The sequence below is a fragment of the Ailuropoda melanoleuca genome, chromosome 11 (genome assembly GCF_002007445.2).
Source record: "Ailuropoda melanoleuca isolate Jingjing chromosome 11, ASM200744v2, whole genome shotgun sequence".
NCBI classification, from domain to species: Eukaryota; Metazoa; Chordata; class Mammalia; order Carnivora; family Ursidae; genus Ailuropoda; species Ailuropoda melanoleuca.
The window spans coordinates 68,433,813-68,450,462 of NC_048228.1; the positions used below are offsets into that span (position 1 = coordinate 68,433,813).

The 16,650-nt window shown below is 44.0% G+C and overlaps 1 protein-coding gene across 5 annotated transcripts in view; it reads right to left on the bottom strand.

Moving 5' to 3' along the window:
• The window catches only part of KIT (KIT proto-oncogene, receptor tyrosine kinase), a 90,106-nt gene that overhangs the window by 48,412 nt on the left and 25,044 nt on the right, over positions 1–16,650 (bottom strand). For 3 of the 5 annotated variants that reach the window (XM_034671789.1, XM_034671790.1, XM_034671792.1), the window contains exon 2: positions 6,688–6,957. In XM_034671789.1, coding sequence (XP_034527680.1) covers positions 6,688–6,957 — 270 coding nt within the window. Of the gene's footprint in view, positions 1–2,610; positions 2,748–3,837; positions 4,120–6,687; positions 6,958–16,650 lie in introns of all 5 variants that reach the window. The other 2 variants (XM_034671793.1, XM_034671794.1) reach the window with 1 other exon arrangement.

Here is a 16,650-nt window from a genome sequence, read left to right on the forward strand (position 1 = left end):
TTTTTTTTTACATTAAAATGAGCATACATGAGAGCAGACTGCCAAAACTGAATGTTTTGAAATAAAAAGAAGAGAAACCTGCTTTGTTAAGTAACTGTGAGATCTTGAGCAAGTCAAGGATACCACCAGTCTCAGCTTTTGTTTCTAAAAGGGAATGAGAGGGGCGCCAGGGTGGTTCAGTTGGTGAAGTGTCTTGCCTTCGGCTCAGGTCATGAACTGGGGGTCCTGGGAGGGAGCCCCTGGATCAGGCTCCCCGCTCAGCAGGGAATCTGTTGCTCCCTCTGCCTCTCCCCCTTGCTCTCTCTCTCTCAAATAAATAAATAAAAGGGAATGAGAAAGCAAAGGTCTTTAAAGGCCTTTCCAGTTTGAAGCACAATGCAGAGATGAAGATATTCTCTTCCAGGAGATTCTTCTAGTAATTGGCAGAAATCTGCCAGTTCACTGCAGAAAAGCAATGAAATAGCAAAGGGAGGTGACACTGTTTTGTCCTCTCCCAATCCATCAGGTCACAGACTTCTCTGCAAAGGCAGAGTGACAATGGACAGGTAACAGACCACATTCTAGATTTACAGTATATCTTCCTTCTAGTTCTTGCAAGAGCCCAAGGGTCTACAATAGGGAGCTAAACAAGAACAATGAACACATCAGTGCAGGAAGGAACAGCTTGGTCCCAAGTGATACAATGTCAACACCTAAACCTCAAGACCATAATGCAGACACTGTCGAATATCCTAATAAAAAGTAAAAATATAAGGGTTTAGAGGTATTAGAAAAGCTCATCAAGATTCACAACTGGTGAATAAACTCCAAGACACTCTCACATTTTAAAACAAGTAACTGCAAAAACTCTGAACAGTCGTTTTACCCTAAATTTCACTGTGAGTTAAACTTATTCTAAATGGTCAGAATCAAATACCATGGATTTTTAAGATAATCTGATAGCGCTAACAGTGCTAAGTATTCCAAACGAAGCCAAAGGATATTAACAAAAGATTCATGGATGAACCTTGGCATAGAGCCATGGGCCCCATCTGCAAGTCACACATTACATATTGTTTGCATGTGATTCGGTTTTCCTTAACCCTTGAGGTGCACATTGGGATTTCCCCAAAGAGTTCCCAACACTGAAGGCTTATCTACCAGTGCCAGTGGATTAATTGGGAATGGCATGCGGGACTCTTGGGAAAAATGGCTCAGAACAAAACTGCCTAGGGCAATTTAATTTCTTATCGAAAAAAGGCTATTTTCAAGTTATACAGAGGCTCAAATATGCACATGGTCTAAACTGTTCTCTCATCTGAAATCAAGGATTATAGAAAGCCAATTAACGTAGGATTGTGTTCTCTAAGGTTAGTCAAAAATGCATACGTATACTATTGTTTTTATTAAATTGTCTGATATGGAAACTAAAACTTGTTTCTCTGAGCCATTGGTTTGAAAGAACAAGTCTCTAGTACAATCCATTCTCCTAGTCAATGGCAGGCTTCATTAGCAAGGTATCATCCATCACCAAGTCTACGTGAATACCATCATAGTACTTTGCATTATGCTAATCACCATGGTTACTTATCTAGCAAAGAATTCTTTAAACAGGCATGAAATTGCCAATATTGAATACAGAGCATGAGGAGGAAGAAGAGGAAGAGGAGGAGGAAAATATATTATTTCTTCTCTCCGATGCAATGCATATATGCGTACTGATGAGAAACCACTGTGACAGCTAATTAACTAGATGGCCAAGATTATGCAAATAAAAATTATTGAATATTCAGTCGATGGAAATTTTAAAGCAAAATATTTGGGAAATTAGACATCTGAAAGACCTTGCTACTAATGAATATTCAGAGAGAGAAAGGAAAAAAAAACTTCATATAACTGGCTAAAATTTACTTAAGATATGACTAACGTAGCATCTAACATACAGTAGACATTCAATATGCATTTGTTAAATGAATGAGAACTTAAACATGTCCAAATGTTTCAGATTAAACATAACCATTTTATTAACAGTGACTCAAACAAACAGAAAACCATTAGCAACTTGACCTCAGGTAACCAGCCTCAGACGGGGGATGTCAGATCAATACAAAAAAGAAACACATCTCTCAAATGGATAGGCCACTTTGTGGGAAAGGAAAGAGCTCCCTAGTTGGTATCTGAGACCATTTACTCTTTTTAAATATGGAAGGAAAAAAAAATTGACAACTTTTCCCAATATTTTAAATAATCTGGCCTGGATAGTTTTAATAGTTTTAAAAATCAAAGTACTTATGCAGTTAACCAGAAGTTGTCTTAAAAATTTCCCTACGAAAGTCAAAGAAACAGCACACGGTAATAACAGGAGTCTGAAGTTCTCTCTTCGATTTTCTCAAAATAAATTGACAAAATGACACGCATTTGTCATGAATAATGAACGTACACACCCACATATGGTGCTACGACAGGGGAAAAGATGCATCTTGACACACGTGCAGACAGTCCCACCCCACACAGACACACCAGCTGAGCCATCCCCGGGACAAGGAATAGACTGGCTTAAGGGAGAACCTTAAACTCTCCCACACGAACAGAACAACATATTGAGAAAAACAAAGGCAAGAAGCCACTCACCTGGCTGTTCTCCTTGATCCACATGGAGTCCACGGAACTAGACACATCCTTTACCAAGCACGTCACAGAGAATTCTTCCCCTTCCCTAAGAAGAGAGCTTGCTTTGGACACCGACACCACCGGTACAGCTCTGATGGCTGGAAGAAACAGAAATGTGGCCCTCAGATCATGCCTCCTACCATCATAGGCCATTTTCACTTACCACGTTTCCTCCAATGCACACAACCCACTTGCTTCTCTTTCTAATAAAATATCAAGTATGGCACTAACCGATCTGTATTACTTGCAGATCTGAAGACATCAGCAATTAAATCTTGCATTCTTCCAGCAAATTCATCAACATCGAGTGAAAATGATATGAATGTCTGCTCTGAGATGATAATGCTCCCGGACAATGCTATTTGAAACAGGGAGAAACCCTGGCATAGGGAAGCGGCTTTAATCTGTGCCTCACACAACCCTGACGGTTTCATGAGGATGTGATACGACTAATCATGTTCTTTTAACCAAACAGGTATCTTTCCCGTGTGCCATCATTGTAACGTCTTGCTCATTTCTGAAAATCTCCATTTTAAATAATCAAACTTTCCTTAATTCCAACGAGCATACTTTTTCAAAAGCTTAATAAAAACTGCTCGGTAGCTGAATGCCAACTGGTGTTGAATTTGATGATCTCGGAGATACAAAATCTAGACATCTTCCAGCTACGAAAATAATCTACACAATGCCACCATAATAACAAGGTGCATACTCAGCTGGTACTTTGCTCCTCAGATTGGGAATAGTTTGGGAATGCATTAAAATCAAATCACTGAGGAGAGTCAATTCCTCCATCAACAGTCAATCAAGGAGTGAATCATGCATATGCTAATCTTCTCAAACAGCGGAAGAGAAGCTTCCCAGGGAGGTTCTCTTGGAAGGAACACCTCATGCAGTTATGAGACTCTAGGTTTCGTGAGGTCGGTAGGTTTCACAGCTGTCCCCGAGAGGGTCTGAACGCCAGTCTCTGCTGGACACAGCCCGCTGGAGGCGGCCATGGACTGGTGGTGTGGGCTTGGGGGCTACCAAATGAAGAAGTCACAAGCAGCTGATGGGAGCTGGGGGAAATGATGAAGAGCCTGCGGCCTGAGTGAGACTAAGATGGACCAGCAAGGAGACAGACGTCGCCCCCCCCAGCCCCCGACCGGAGGCTCCGCCCCCCAGCAGAGCGCGAGAAAGGGCCCCTACCTGCCCTCACTTTCAGGGTGAATTTCGCGGACAGCACGGACTTGCCCTTCTGGTCTGCAGAGCAGTGCAAGCAGAGCCGATGATACTCGCGCTTCACGTTTCTGATCGTGATGCCAGCCTTGGGATCAGCGACAAACGTCAGGTCCTTGGGAAGAGGCTTCCCCTCGCACCCCCTCAGGGAGTAATTGGTCACCTCTGGGTCTGTCAGAGGACAGCGGACCAGCGTATCATTGTCTTCTTTCCCATACAAGCGAAGGTCAACGAGGAAAAGCTCTGCAGGATCTAAAGCACATCAAAACTCAGTATTTTGAACGGCTGGTCGCAGGCACTGGAAACATTTGTAAAAGATCTCAGAGGACTCCGATTTTTTTTTCTTTGCAAGCAAAAGTAGGATTCATCCAAATATTACTAAGCAACAGTGAACATGTGTTAAACACTTTCCACGTATCAGACACTAAGGTTGGACCATTACACCTTATCTCATTGAACTCTCAAGACACCCCCATGTGATGGGCACTATCGTTACCACCTTTCAGAGATGAAGACATCGAAGTCTCAAAAAAGTGACTCTCCTAAAAAGTGACCGGCCCGGAAATGGCTGACCGGAACTCAAACCACAGTCCGACTGATACCACAACTTGAGGTCTTGAAACGCTGAGGGTATTTTATTACAATAGTGACCCTTCTTCAACAACAGGGAATACTCTGAGGAGGATGGGCCAAGACTCAGCCAGTGCAATGGTACCTATTAATAAGGTGTTCTTTTTCTACTCCACTGTGGGGACCCCTTTCCAGAGCCCCCAGTCTCCAGGATCTTTCAGCTTCTGCATAAAATCTGCAAAACCATTAGCAGGCCACCCTGTACAAATGTCACGTGGGCGCCACCCTGTACAAATGTCACGTGGGCCTCACCCTTCATATTCCTTGAAAGATGTGTATAAATATAAACTTCTGGACAACAGATGAAGCCATATTCCCAAGGGGAGCTTATGAGTTTCAGGAATCCTGTGGTAAATGCCATCTAAACCAGGACACTTGTGAGTGAAGGGGAGTGCCATTAATATATGCCAGGATGCCAGGTGTGGACTGGAAAGGCCTCAGGCAGACTGGGACCTCCTATAAGCAAAGACAAACCTCATTCTGTATACACAATGTACAGCCACCTCTGCTGGGTCAAGATAATACAGATAAGATAGCTGGGCCAACAGATCATGTTTAAAATGTTTAATTGTCCTTTCCACCTGGAACTCAGGTGTCTGACAAAAATCAATTTGACATCACTGACATATACTTACCATTTAATTTTGAAAAAAATAAAATTTCCAGAATGAATTATGTACCTCCTAGCCTAATCTGTTCTATGAATAAAGTCCCTCATGATGGTGGAACTAAGGTCCAAAGCCATAGTTGGTTATTTTTCCATCTATTCTTTCTCGGTTGCTTAAGGCTAGCTCCTACAATCCCCTGGTTTCCTTTACTGCTGTAACATAAATTACTTAAGTATCCAAACATCTTAAATCAGTAATAATTCAGTGGAGCGCTAAGTTACTGAGGAAGACCCCTTCTAAAGAAAATCTATGAACTCTGCGAGACTGACTTGGCTAATTCAGCAGTCTTCCCATTTATTCAGCATCTACCCACTGTATTAATATGCAGAATGATACTTCATGACCACCTGGAAATTCCAGAGTACCTTCTTGAACGTCAAAGAACAGCACCCAGGTTGGCTCCACCATTATGGAACCATACCCCGCAGCTAAGCTGTGCCTTATCAAGGTGTATTTTTCAGCTACCTAACCTAGGAAAGAATAACAGATAAACTAAGGAGAGGCAGGGTCAATTTCGCCGCAACCTTCTTTAGAGTGAACAACTTTATTAATCCTTGATAGAGCTTGAATTTGCACAATTCTGTCTCCTGAACAACAATTACATGAGGACAACAGTGCAGGTGACCCTATCCAAACGTTTCAATGAGAAACCGAAACTCTCGAGCTTGCTCTGATCTGCCATCTGGGACAAATGTACCCATTGTTCTTCCACCATATCATGGGCGAGGCCTCCAACGCTGGCTGTGTCAATGGTAGCCCCAGTCCAGGCACAACCTCAGTACCAGAACCCGGACTCAATTTCTCCTCCTATAACCTGTGTGTGTCTCTTACAGCCTTAAGTACTTGTTTTTACATCAACAGAAAGATTCTTCCTGCCTCCCACCGCCAGCAAACCTCCTCCTGACAAGGATGTTAGAAGCACAAACACAGATGAATCACCGAGTTTATCATAGGAAATGAGGTACGGAAATCCAACAATCATATTTTTCTTCTGTTTCTAAGAGGTCACAGTTTTTAAAAAAAAAATTAATCAACTGACAACTATTAAGAACCTAAGAGGAACATGGGGTGATTAGCTGACTGGGTTATTTTTCTGGAATTTGCTCTCTAAAAGTGGGTCAGTTCTTTTGAAGTGTTGGTCTGTTTAGGCCTTCAGAGGCCTTTAGTTCCCTGAAGTGTTTTTACTAAGTGGGGGTATCTGGGATCTCAAGGCATTAAAACACAGCTTTCCCAAAGGGCCTAATTTATTCTCGGGGTTTACTCACAGTGCCAGGACAAATGGGCTAACCATATTGTAATCTCATTAGGAAGAGTACTGCAGCCTTGCGGACCTTCAGCTGGAGTCCTACCCACAGCCACGATCTATCAAAAGATGGGGGGAACTGACAAAAATTTGTTTCAGGCATCCTAGAGCCAGCCAGTAATATTTTCTCTGTGGCTCAGCCACCTATGTGTCATCCATAATTAAGAACAGGATATTAGGTTCTCTAAAGCATAGCATGAAAGAAAGCCACACATTTACCTCTAACAAACACATAAATGGACCTGCTTAAGCCGTCTCTGTTGGTGCACGTGTAATTGCCTGTGTTGGCGGCCTGCGCTTTCTCTGTGATCCACTCGTTGTGTGTGTTCTCACTCAATTGACCCGGGGTCTCAAAAGTCCACTTGACAAATCCTGGATCGGTGCATAACAGCCTAATCTCGTCGCCAGCGCTGACTATTAACTCTGATTTTGCTGGATGGATGGATGGTAGAGACAGTTCCCCTGGACTCACAGATGGTTGAGAAGAGCCTGCCAAGAAAAATAAGAATCGTGTTGAGTATGATCTTTTTCCTTGGCGAAATAAAGCATTTCTTCCAATATTGATTTCCATCTTCTGTGTGCTCTACAATAAAAATAGGACAAAGCTGCCCCGCTATTTATAGTTAGAAAGAGTTCTGTTTGAAGTTTCTTAAGTTCATCTAGAAAATTATTTTCTGCAACTCCCAATTAATCCTGAGGGTCACCCCTGGTATGTGAGCCATACTTGTGGGATGCCATGGCCTTCTCCGGGTTAAACACACAGCTGGGTCAAGTTTCCACTCTGAATAGGGGCCATCACAGCAGTACTGACATGCTGACACCCAGCTTAGGAAAAACAAAAACAAAACCTCACACTATCAAAACAAAACAAAACAAAACAAAACAAAACAAAACAAAACAAAAACCAAACAACAAAAAACAAAACAAAACAAAAAACCCCCAAAAACAACAGCAACAGCAAACTACTGGCCTATTACTCTTCTGGCAAAATGTACATGACCATGACACAGCTTGGCTGTAAATTCAGTTATTTGTATGCAATTCTCCTTACATGGTGACGTTCATCAAAAGGAGAACTATTTGAGCATTTCAAGCAATAAGGCAGAAAATGAAAATCCCATTTTAAAGGTCAGACTGTGAGATATTTCATGACATAGGCTGGGTTGCGCCTAATGAAACTAATGCCTAGAGAGGTTTCCTAGTTTAAAGATGCAAACTTCAGACTCTGAACAGGAAACCTGAGTCTTAGAAAATTCACGGCAGCCAATTCATCCACTCATTCATCCGTCTGTTGCATGAACACAAATACCTGTTCACTAATTATCAAAAGCTTCGAGCCAGATGCTGGGGAAAAGTCCATGTAAGGGCAACACAGGGTTGTTACACGCACTCCGGAGTTCAAAAGAACACATGGCTCACGTGTCAGAATAAGTGAAAATTAGCTACAAGTTTTAGCTTTAAGCCAAGGAAGAGGAAGAAGAGGTGGGCTGGACCTTGACCGTATCAGGGAAGGTAAAAGAAAAGACAGACCCCATGGATATATATACACCATAGAGACCACAAAGACCATGTGGAGACCCTCTACATTTTTCAGTAGAAAAGTGACATGCGCTACTGTAAGATACCAGAGATCTTCTAGATTTGAGGAAATTTGTGAAGAGCTCTGATCCTCAGGTAGGCAGAAGCAATGAGACCTACAGTAAAGGATCTGAGACTAAAGACACATTATACTACCAGAGGAAAAACACATTAAAAGTTACAGTGTCATTAAAACTACAAAGACTGACTCACACATGACCTGGGTGAGCGAGCGGGAAGAAAGGGTCCCTGGGTAAGGTGGGCTAGAGCAGGGTAACAGAACTCCCCCTCTGGGGGTCAGGGGAGGCTTTCTATCACTTCTGCAGGGCCACAGGTGAAATGGGGCATCTATCCCCTCCACACACATAGAAGGTCGGAGACAAGAAGTGACCTGAGTTCTGAAGGAAGAGTAAAAGGCGCAGGCAGCAAGGGAGCCACGCCAGGAAGCTCTCCACAGGTTTGGCCGGACTGGGGGTGGGGAGACATGATCCGAAAAGGATGGGGACAGGCGGGGCAAGAGCCCTGCTCCCAGGCGCTACCTGGCCAGTGGACAGACTTCTCACCTCAAGGCCTGCATTCCAGATGGTGGAGGAAGAGCAAAAATGGGTGAAGTTAAAAGACAGGATCAGAAAGTCAAGGGTAAGGGCTTGTGGAAAAAAGAGGAACGCACAGAGTACCAATCTTGAGAGCTCTTCCAGCTAAGAGAGTATAGATTTGAGATTTAAAAATCAAACAAAAATGAACAAGCAACAACAGCCAACAAAAAACTACCTCCAGGAAGGAAGGGAGGGGGGAGCTCAAGAGGGAAGAAGGTTTTAAAGAGAGGGTGGTGGGTTCTAGGGCAGATGCTGAGCGAGATCAAGGGAATGAACGAAAGTGGTCAAGGGAATGAAGCGACTGTGTTTGGTGAGAAAGAGACGGCAGGAAACCCAAGGGCACAATTTCAGGTGAGTGGGAACTTCTGTATGCTCTGCAGTTAAAGGCTCTATGCGTAGACCTCTCTCTGAGCTGTGGCAGCAGAAGGGAAACAGATCTGCAGTTGAACGACATTAAAAGTTACAGAAGAGACCTGTGGACATGTGAAGATAGAAGTAAGAGAGTCTGTGGAGAGGGACAGATCAAAGATGCTCTAAAGAAGCATGGAAACTGTCCCCTGCAGGCGCACAGAGATGACTGGTCTCAGCTCCAATCTGGTATCCAGACAAATATTGCATCTGGGCACTTTTGACCATGGCTTCAATCACAGCTCCACAAGGTCATGCCAAGTACGTCCCAAACTGAAGAACCTTAGCAAACCTCGATTCGCAGAGGGGAACAACAAGGTCGATGACAATCATCAAAGGTTTTTAAGCACCAACAACATAAGAAGTGCCATAGACAAGACCATCTGTACCCACTAGGCTCAGCATCGACATGGAGGGGCCAGAATATGGAGACAAAGTGCTTGGGATTGTTTTTAAAGTCTTACAGAGTGTTAAATAATGAAAATGGGCACAGCAATAAATGGAGACACTATTATTTCAATTATTTATCCCCTTTTAAAAAGGGAGTAGTTCCAAGCGAATAGCAGTGACGTTGACAGAAAATTTAATCCAAAAATTCTTAAAGAATTTATATTGCAATATACTTCAATCAATTTAGCTTTCTCAGGAGTGGCTCTTAAGAGCATATGTAAATATGACAATCCAGCTGAAAAAATATTGCTGACTTCCGGAGACCTACCACGCCAATGGAAGTGTGACCTAAGGCAGGCCGCTCAACTTCTCTGTGCCCAAGTTTCCAGATCTGGAAAATGATAAAAATACCCTCACCTCATAGTGTTCTTATGGGAATCAAATGTGACAAACACAAGCAAGGAGCTTAACACGGGACGGGGCACGCTGAATAGATGTTGGCTATTCCAATGTAAAGCATACTCAGGAAGAGCTTGGCTCTTGACTTAAGACTCTAGATTTGTCTCCTGGCTCTGCCAAAGCGTAAGTGTGGGATCCTTAGGCATGTTACCAACCAACTCTGTCTTGGTTTCCTCATTTGCAAAGTAGGGACAGTAACAGAACCTATTTCATAAGGCTAATGTTATACAAAACAATCCCAACTGTTTGGGAGCACACAGAAAATACATAATAAATGTTAGAAACAATTATTCTAAAAACAGAACCTCTTACCACCCCTCCAGTCAGCCCTGACTTACTACTCACTTCCTATGAATACAAACGGTTCCAACATTTCCCAAATGGGTTCCTGCCTGACTTCTCCCTCCTTGGCAGCAAACCCTAGCAATCTTCCCTTTGGAGCCTCTGCCTCTCATCCTTGTCTGCCTTTCCACTCCTGCTGCCCCACCCCAGACTAGCCACATACTACCTCCCTGAGAGATAACATCCTCTCCTGAAAGATCTCGCGCCTCCAGCCACTCCACTTCCAACTCATCAAACCTCAGAGCCCTGAGATCCATCAGCCTAAAAAAACCACCATCTTTCAACAACCCCACTCCCAGCCTCCAAAACCCTACTAGAGGTGGTTTGTACAGCTTACAAAACACTTTCATGGGACTCATTTCTAGTGGTTTCCTCTGGACCCCTACCTGCCTCTCCAGTAAGACAGATTCTTGGACTGGCTGGTTAAGGAGCCTGTGAACAGCTCCATTCCTTCCTAGCCCCATCGTTCTGCCCATGTCCCCAGAACACACCTACTCCACCAATTAACCTTCTTGCCATGTGGAAAGCCCCGTTTTTCACGGGTGTTGGTCCCTAACCACGATCACCTGTCCTAACTCCGTCCAACACGTCCAGCCCCATCACCCATCCATTTGTACTGACGCTCACTCGTGGTCTAAATCTAGGTCTTACCTCCTCCACCTACTCCAAGGATCTTAAATTGTAATCTTCCCCTGGAACAGTCATAAAAGCATTCCGTTCAATCCCCGAACACCCAAAATATCAGAGGAGGGACAAGCTCCGAAAGACCCAGCCCCTGTAACAGGTGTCAACAGTCCACTGGGCTATCCCCCAAAGAGGACAGATGTCACTTCCGCTGCTCCACTTAGAAAAGGGAGTGGCTCCATTCATCCATTAAACCGCTATGGGTATCTCCAGAAAAGCAGACTCTGAATTTGAGATCATTGGCTTCTGCTTTACTTCTAGGGTTTTAAAAAATAAATTTTAAAATAATTGCCACCCGAAGCACTAAGGGTTTTGTTCTCAAAATAAATTATAAGTTCAACCCTCCAACTCACCCTATAAAATGAAAATTGAGTTTATATTAGAGTGGGACTCTGGGTATTATTTATTCTCTTTTTTCCAAACTATCTTGAATGTTGTTATGATGCTCTCACAATAAAAGACTACAGATTCATGTTAAAAGGTATGTACCTACCTTTATTCTATTTAAAATTCAATACCAATAAGGTATTCCAACTGGGCTTTGAACTTGCTCTGAAATTACACATTTCAAAATGCATTTGGTACATAGCAAGTTCTCAAGAAATGTTTGTTGAATTGGGTTTTATCTACATCGGGACTCTTTGCATTAGAAAATGTACTTCCCTAATTGTGTTTAGCTAAGGCTAATTTAAGAGTTGTTTTCAATTCTCTGAACACATGTTAATTAATGAGCCAGAAAAGAAAAAAAAAAAAAAAAAGATGGCAAAACCTACCATTCTGGGAACCAATACCATAGTGTATGATGGTTCTGGACTAGGAACTCCAGGAACTGGTCAAATATTTATATATTTATCCCAGGTACCTGGCTAAGTGCCGAACATAGAAGGTAGTCCTTGCTCTCGAAGAGCATAAATAAGGGAGAAAAGGAACACTTATGAACAGTCCGTAATGTTGCAAGATTTTAACAGAATCAAGATAAATGCCAACGTACCCTCTATAACCTCTTTCTCTCGTGTAAAATTCAACCATACCCAAAAGAACTGAAAGCAGGGATGCAAACAGTATTTGCACACCCATGCTCACAGCAGCAGCATCTCCAACAGCCAAAGGTGGAAACAGCCCAAGAGCCCTGACAGATCAACGGAGAGACAAAATGTGAAAGGTGCATGCAATGGAGTATTACTGAGCCATGAAAAGGAAGGGAATTCTGACATAGGCTACCACATCCATGAACTTCAAAAACAGGATACTACGTGAAATAAGCCAGAAACAAAAGGACAAATGTGGTACGCTTCTACTTACATGAGGCACCTGGAGTACGCCAATCCATAGAGACAGAAAGTAGAGTAAGATTGTCAAGAGCTAGGCAGAGGGACGAATGAGGACTTAATGAGGTTAATGGGTACAGAATTTCCGTTTGGGATGATTAAAAAAAAAAGTTTTGGAAATGGACAGTAGTGATGGTTGCACAACACTGTGAATGTACCAAATGGCACTGAATTGGACGCTTAGAAATGGTACATTTTATGTTGCGTGTATTTCTACCACAATAAAAAACCCCTAGCATTAATCAAAACAATTCTTCAAGGCCCTGGCCAGTGAAGCCTCAACCCTTCTCAGGCACCCTGGCTCTTCCTTAGCTGCCCAGTCTGACCCTCGGGATCAGCCTTTGTGAGCCCCCTGACTGTTTTAAATCCCATCATTTAAAAAAATTGTTGTCATTATTTTTATTTGTTCCACAGCGTTGTGCTTGAGGGCACAAATGGCATCCTGGTTCCCATCTCTCTGCTACCTTACCCTGAGCAGGCATTCATAAAAGCACTTTTCACTTTCTGGGCTGACTAAGCTGTAAGTTTCAAACCACACGGACTACTGCCCAGGGGACTCTGGGTGCTTGCGACTGCTAGGTTCTTCCCCCCCGCACCTCTGCTCTCCTGCTCGCACCATCAGCCACGTGGTCTTATTTCCAACCCCGTTTCTCGAAGTTAGACTTGTGGTCTGTTTTATATACAAATTAAGTGCATGTTATGAAAATTGATGAAAAAGGAGTGAGTGTGTGCGTGTGTGTGTGTGTTTACGTGCATGCGTGTTGGGAATGAGCTGCTGATTCTCTGATAACAAAGAAACACTCTAAGCGCGGCTCAACTAAAATGCGTGTCCAATTAACCGTGGGTGAAACATGAGAAGACTGGGGGAGAGGGGGCCTGCATCCCCAGCGCTGGTTCACAAGCCAGTCACTGAAGGAAACTGCAGTTAGGAACTGCAGAGCTCGCTCACATCCGGGTGTGGTGTGTGCCGAGGGTGCCTGACAGTCATCCCAATCTCAAGGCCAGCCAAAACTCAAAGACAAGGTTCTGCTTCTCCATCAAAAAAAATGCAGCTGTCCATCCTTCTTAAGTGAAAATAAACTATTCAAGGTACACCTGTAGTCTTTGTTCTCTGTCCATTCAGAGACTCATGGAGAGTCTGGGCTGGGCTTGTTCCGTAGAAGGTTCTCAATGACCACTGCGTGTGAGAGTCACCTGCGTGAGCTCTGGGGTGCTCCTCAGTCCCCTCAGTAGTGACTGGACCACGACAACCGTTACTGCAAGTCTTTTCTCAAAGATCCTCCCCTAAGGGCTTCGTGCGCTTGGCAAACGTCTAAGCTGCAAAGACTGGATTTACACTGGGGTTAAAAGCAAGGGAGTCATTTCAAAACCTTTTCTCCTTTGGACACGAATATAAGGAACCAGGTAAAACAACGGCGGGGGTGGGGGGGCAAAGCCACGTGGAGAGGCCTATTCTGGTTTGAGGAAGTACAGCGGGAGCCGCAGCTGAGACAAAGCTCAAAGCTCCTTGGTCGTTGGGCGACTCTGTAGTTCACGTACTATTTAACCACAATTCATGATTACAAAAAAAAAAGCTAATGATTTGTATAGCCTACTGTTTCTGACATACTTTTATATCCCCACAGGAATAAACTGGATAAAAACCAAGATGGAAGGATCCTAGTTATTGCCCACAACACCCATGAGGCTTTAGAAACAAGTAGATGATACTGGAAATAGAATAAAGCTGGGGTGAGGGAGGGGCAGTATGAGCTCAGTGAAAACCAAACAAATCTGAAAAAATGCTCTTGGCCCAGTGGGGGGGGGGGAGGCGCACCAGAAATCCACTCTGGATCACCCACACCAAGTGAAGGAAACCATGGGATGGAGGATCCCAGAATGGCCGCCACTCTACTGTGCTGGGTTCATGCTACCAGAACCACTGAAGTCTCAGAGACAAAGCCAATACAAATGACGTAAAAATATGGAAGGGTGATAAACACACCCTAGGTCTCAAAGGGAGCAGCTACTACTCTGCCCAGAAGCATCATGAAAAGGTCCAGAGGGAGGGACCATGAGGGCTGGCCATCAAGCCTTTGTCTGTCTGCATACGTCCAGGTTTATATGTGTATTCAAGGAAGGGAAAGGCGAAGGCGAAGTTCTCAGAGTATGAAGGTGTGTGGCAGTCAGGAAAAGCTCATCCTACAAGGAGCACCCCACCCCTACCCCACTCCAATAGGGTTAGCTCTCAAAATCCAAAGGAAGTCTGTATCTATCTCTATTCTCAAAGCCTCACAGAGCACCAGGAATACAGAAGGTGACGATAAACGCGTGGTGAAGGAATTACTACATCTACTAGCCCTGCAGGTGCAGGACAGGGGAAGGTAATCTGAGACATCATCCTACAGAGCAGCATTTCTCTGATCTTGGATGCTTTTTAACCAGTCTTCTTGAAGGTCGATTTCTGTCAGTGACAAATAATTTTTAAACACTCTTTTATATTACGTATCATCAAATAGTAAAATAAGTTCAGGTGGAAAAACATGAGCTGGAAGGAGAAAAAAAGGAAAAAAGAAAAAAGAAAAACATGAGCTTTCAAAGAAACTAAACTACCTTACAGCCACATACTTGCAAACATACCACCCAAATCCTTATTACCCTCAACCTTTGAGAGCACCTCCATGGACAAGTCTGAGAACAGCCCTAATGTATCACATGATTCCAGATTCACCACTCCGCTATTTCCAAAGGATTTTCTGGGTAAGAAAGAGTTCAGATGGATCTTTAACCTTGTAATACAGAGATTAAAGCACCTACATGGAACAAGTCATTGTTAAAATCTACTCAGGTTAGACCCGAGGTAAACAGTAAGTAATTGACACGATGTCCTCACTGTCTTAAGCCTTTCCCTGCAATATTCCTATGTATGCGGACTCAAAAACCACTTCCTTGGCATGGTGCAAATTTGTACTTAGTTCTTAAAAAAATGAAAGAAATTTTCTTTCTGCATGCCAGGGCTTGATCCTATGTTAGGTACAGGATTTGTAGTAATTATACAAAATTTGTTTCAGTATTTGAGCCCGTGTACGGTCTCAAGCTGTAGCAATATACCACTGTAAAATGATCAGCCTTTGAAAGTCCGTTTAAAATCACAAAATAATGAAGACTTCACAGAACCACAGTGTTTAAAAAAGCAGCTCCTTAAGTATATTTCAACGTCGGTCTAATGATGATGAACTAATTGACAGAAGGGAACCAAAGGACGGGGAAATAAAAGCTGGAGCATTAGTCATTACTGGCAGAGAGACGGATCAGTAACAAAGCAAGCACTTCTGAAACTGTCTTCATTGATGAAATGGTAACTGAGCTCCTACTATTTGTCCTGGGTGGGGCTCAGGGCCCAGCAGGGAAGACAGACTCACACAGAGAATTACCGCAGAATGAAGCCAGCACAGCAAACAGGGAAATGGGAGGGGGGAGAAGAGGGTCGGGAAAGGATTCTCAAAGCCCAAATTAAAGAATATGTGTGACCTGTCCAAGCCCAGGGGGAGAGGAGGAGAAAGGTCTATGAGGTGAGGGGAACCACAAGAGCAAATATCACAGACCTAGTTAAGGTCACAGTATCATTCAGAATCACTACAGCAGCAAGGTCCTGGGGGGGCAGGACCACTGCAGGGCCCCCTTTTGTCACAGTAAGGGGGTGAGCCCACCCTGATGGGGAGCTTCTGATGTGTGCTTGGGGGGACCCCTCAGGGAGCAGTGAAGGATAGTACTGAAGGGTAAGGGTCCTGGGGTGGGCTGGATCTGGGCACTGAAGAAGCAAGAGGAAGAAGAAAGGACACCTGATTTGGGCTTAGGTGATGGGGACATGGGGTGCCAACGGAATGGAGAAGGAGGAACAGATTTAGAAGCATATTTGGACCAGCAGGTGGCACTGGGACATCCTGAAAGTTTGGGCTGGGGATCAGGGGGCTGTGTCAGGAACACAAACACACCCACCAGCACACAGTAGGTGATGAGGGGTGGGGGTGGTCACCAGTGGCGTCCATAAAATTATCCACAGAGAGGACGGGGAGTACAAATAGAGAGCACAGAAAGGAAATGACAGGTGCAAGGTGGCTGGAGTAGAGATGGCAAGGCCTCTGGTAAAGGAGAACCAGGAAATTCCGGTCAAGGTGGTGCAGAGGGCCTTCTAGATGAACACCAGAATCTCCGAGGACATGACAGCAGGGAGGGGAGCAGAAGTGGACAGAGAACCAGCCACACAACCCTCAGCACACAGGACTGGTCACTGACAGACATGAGGGGGATAGAGAGCCAGGCCATATCCTGCATCACTCATTATAACCCTGGCCTTACGTGGGAATCACCAACATCCCAACCCCACCCCCACACCCATCACACCAGGACCTCCCAGT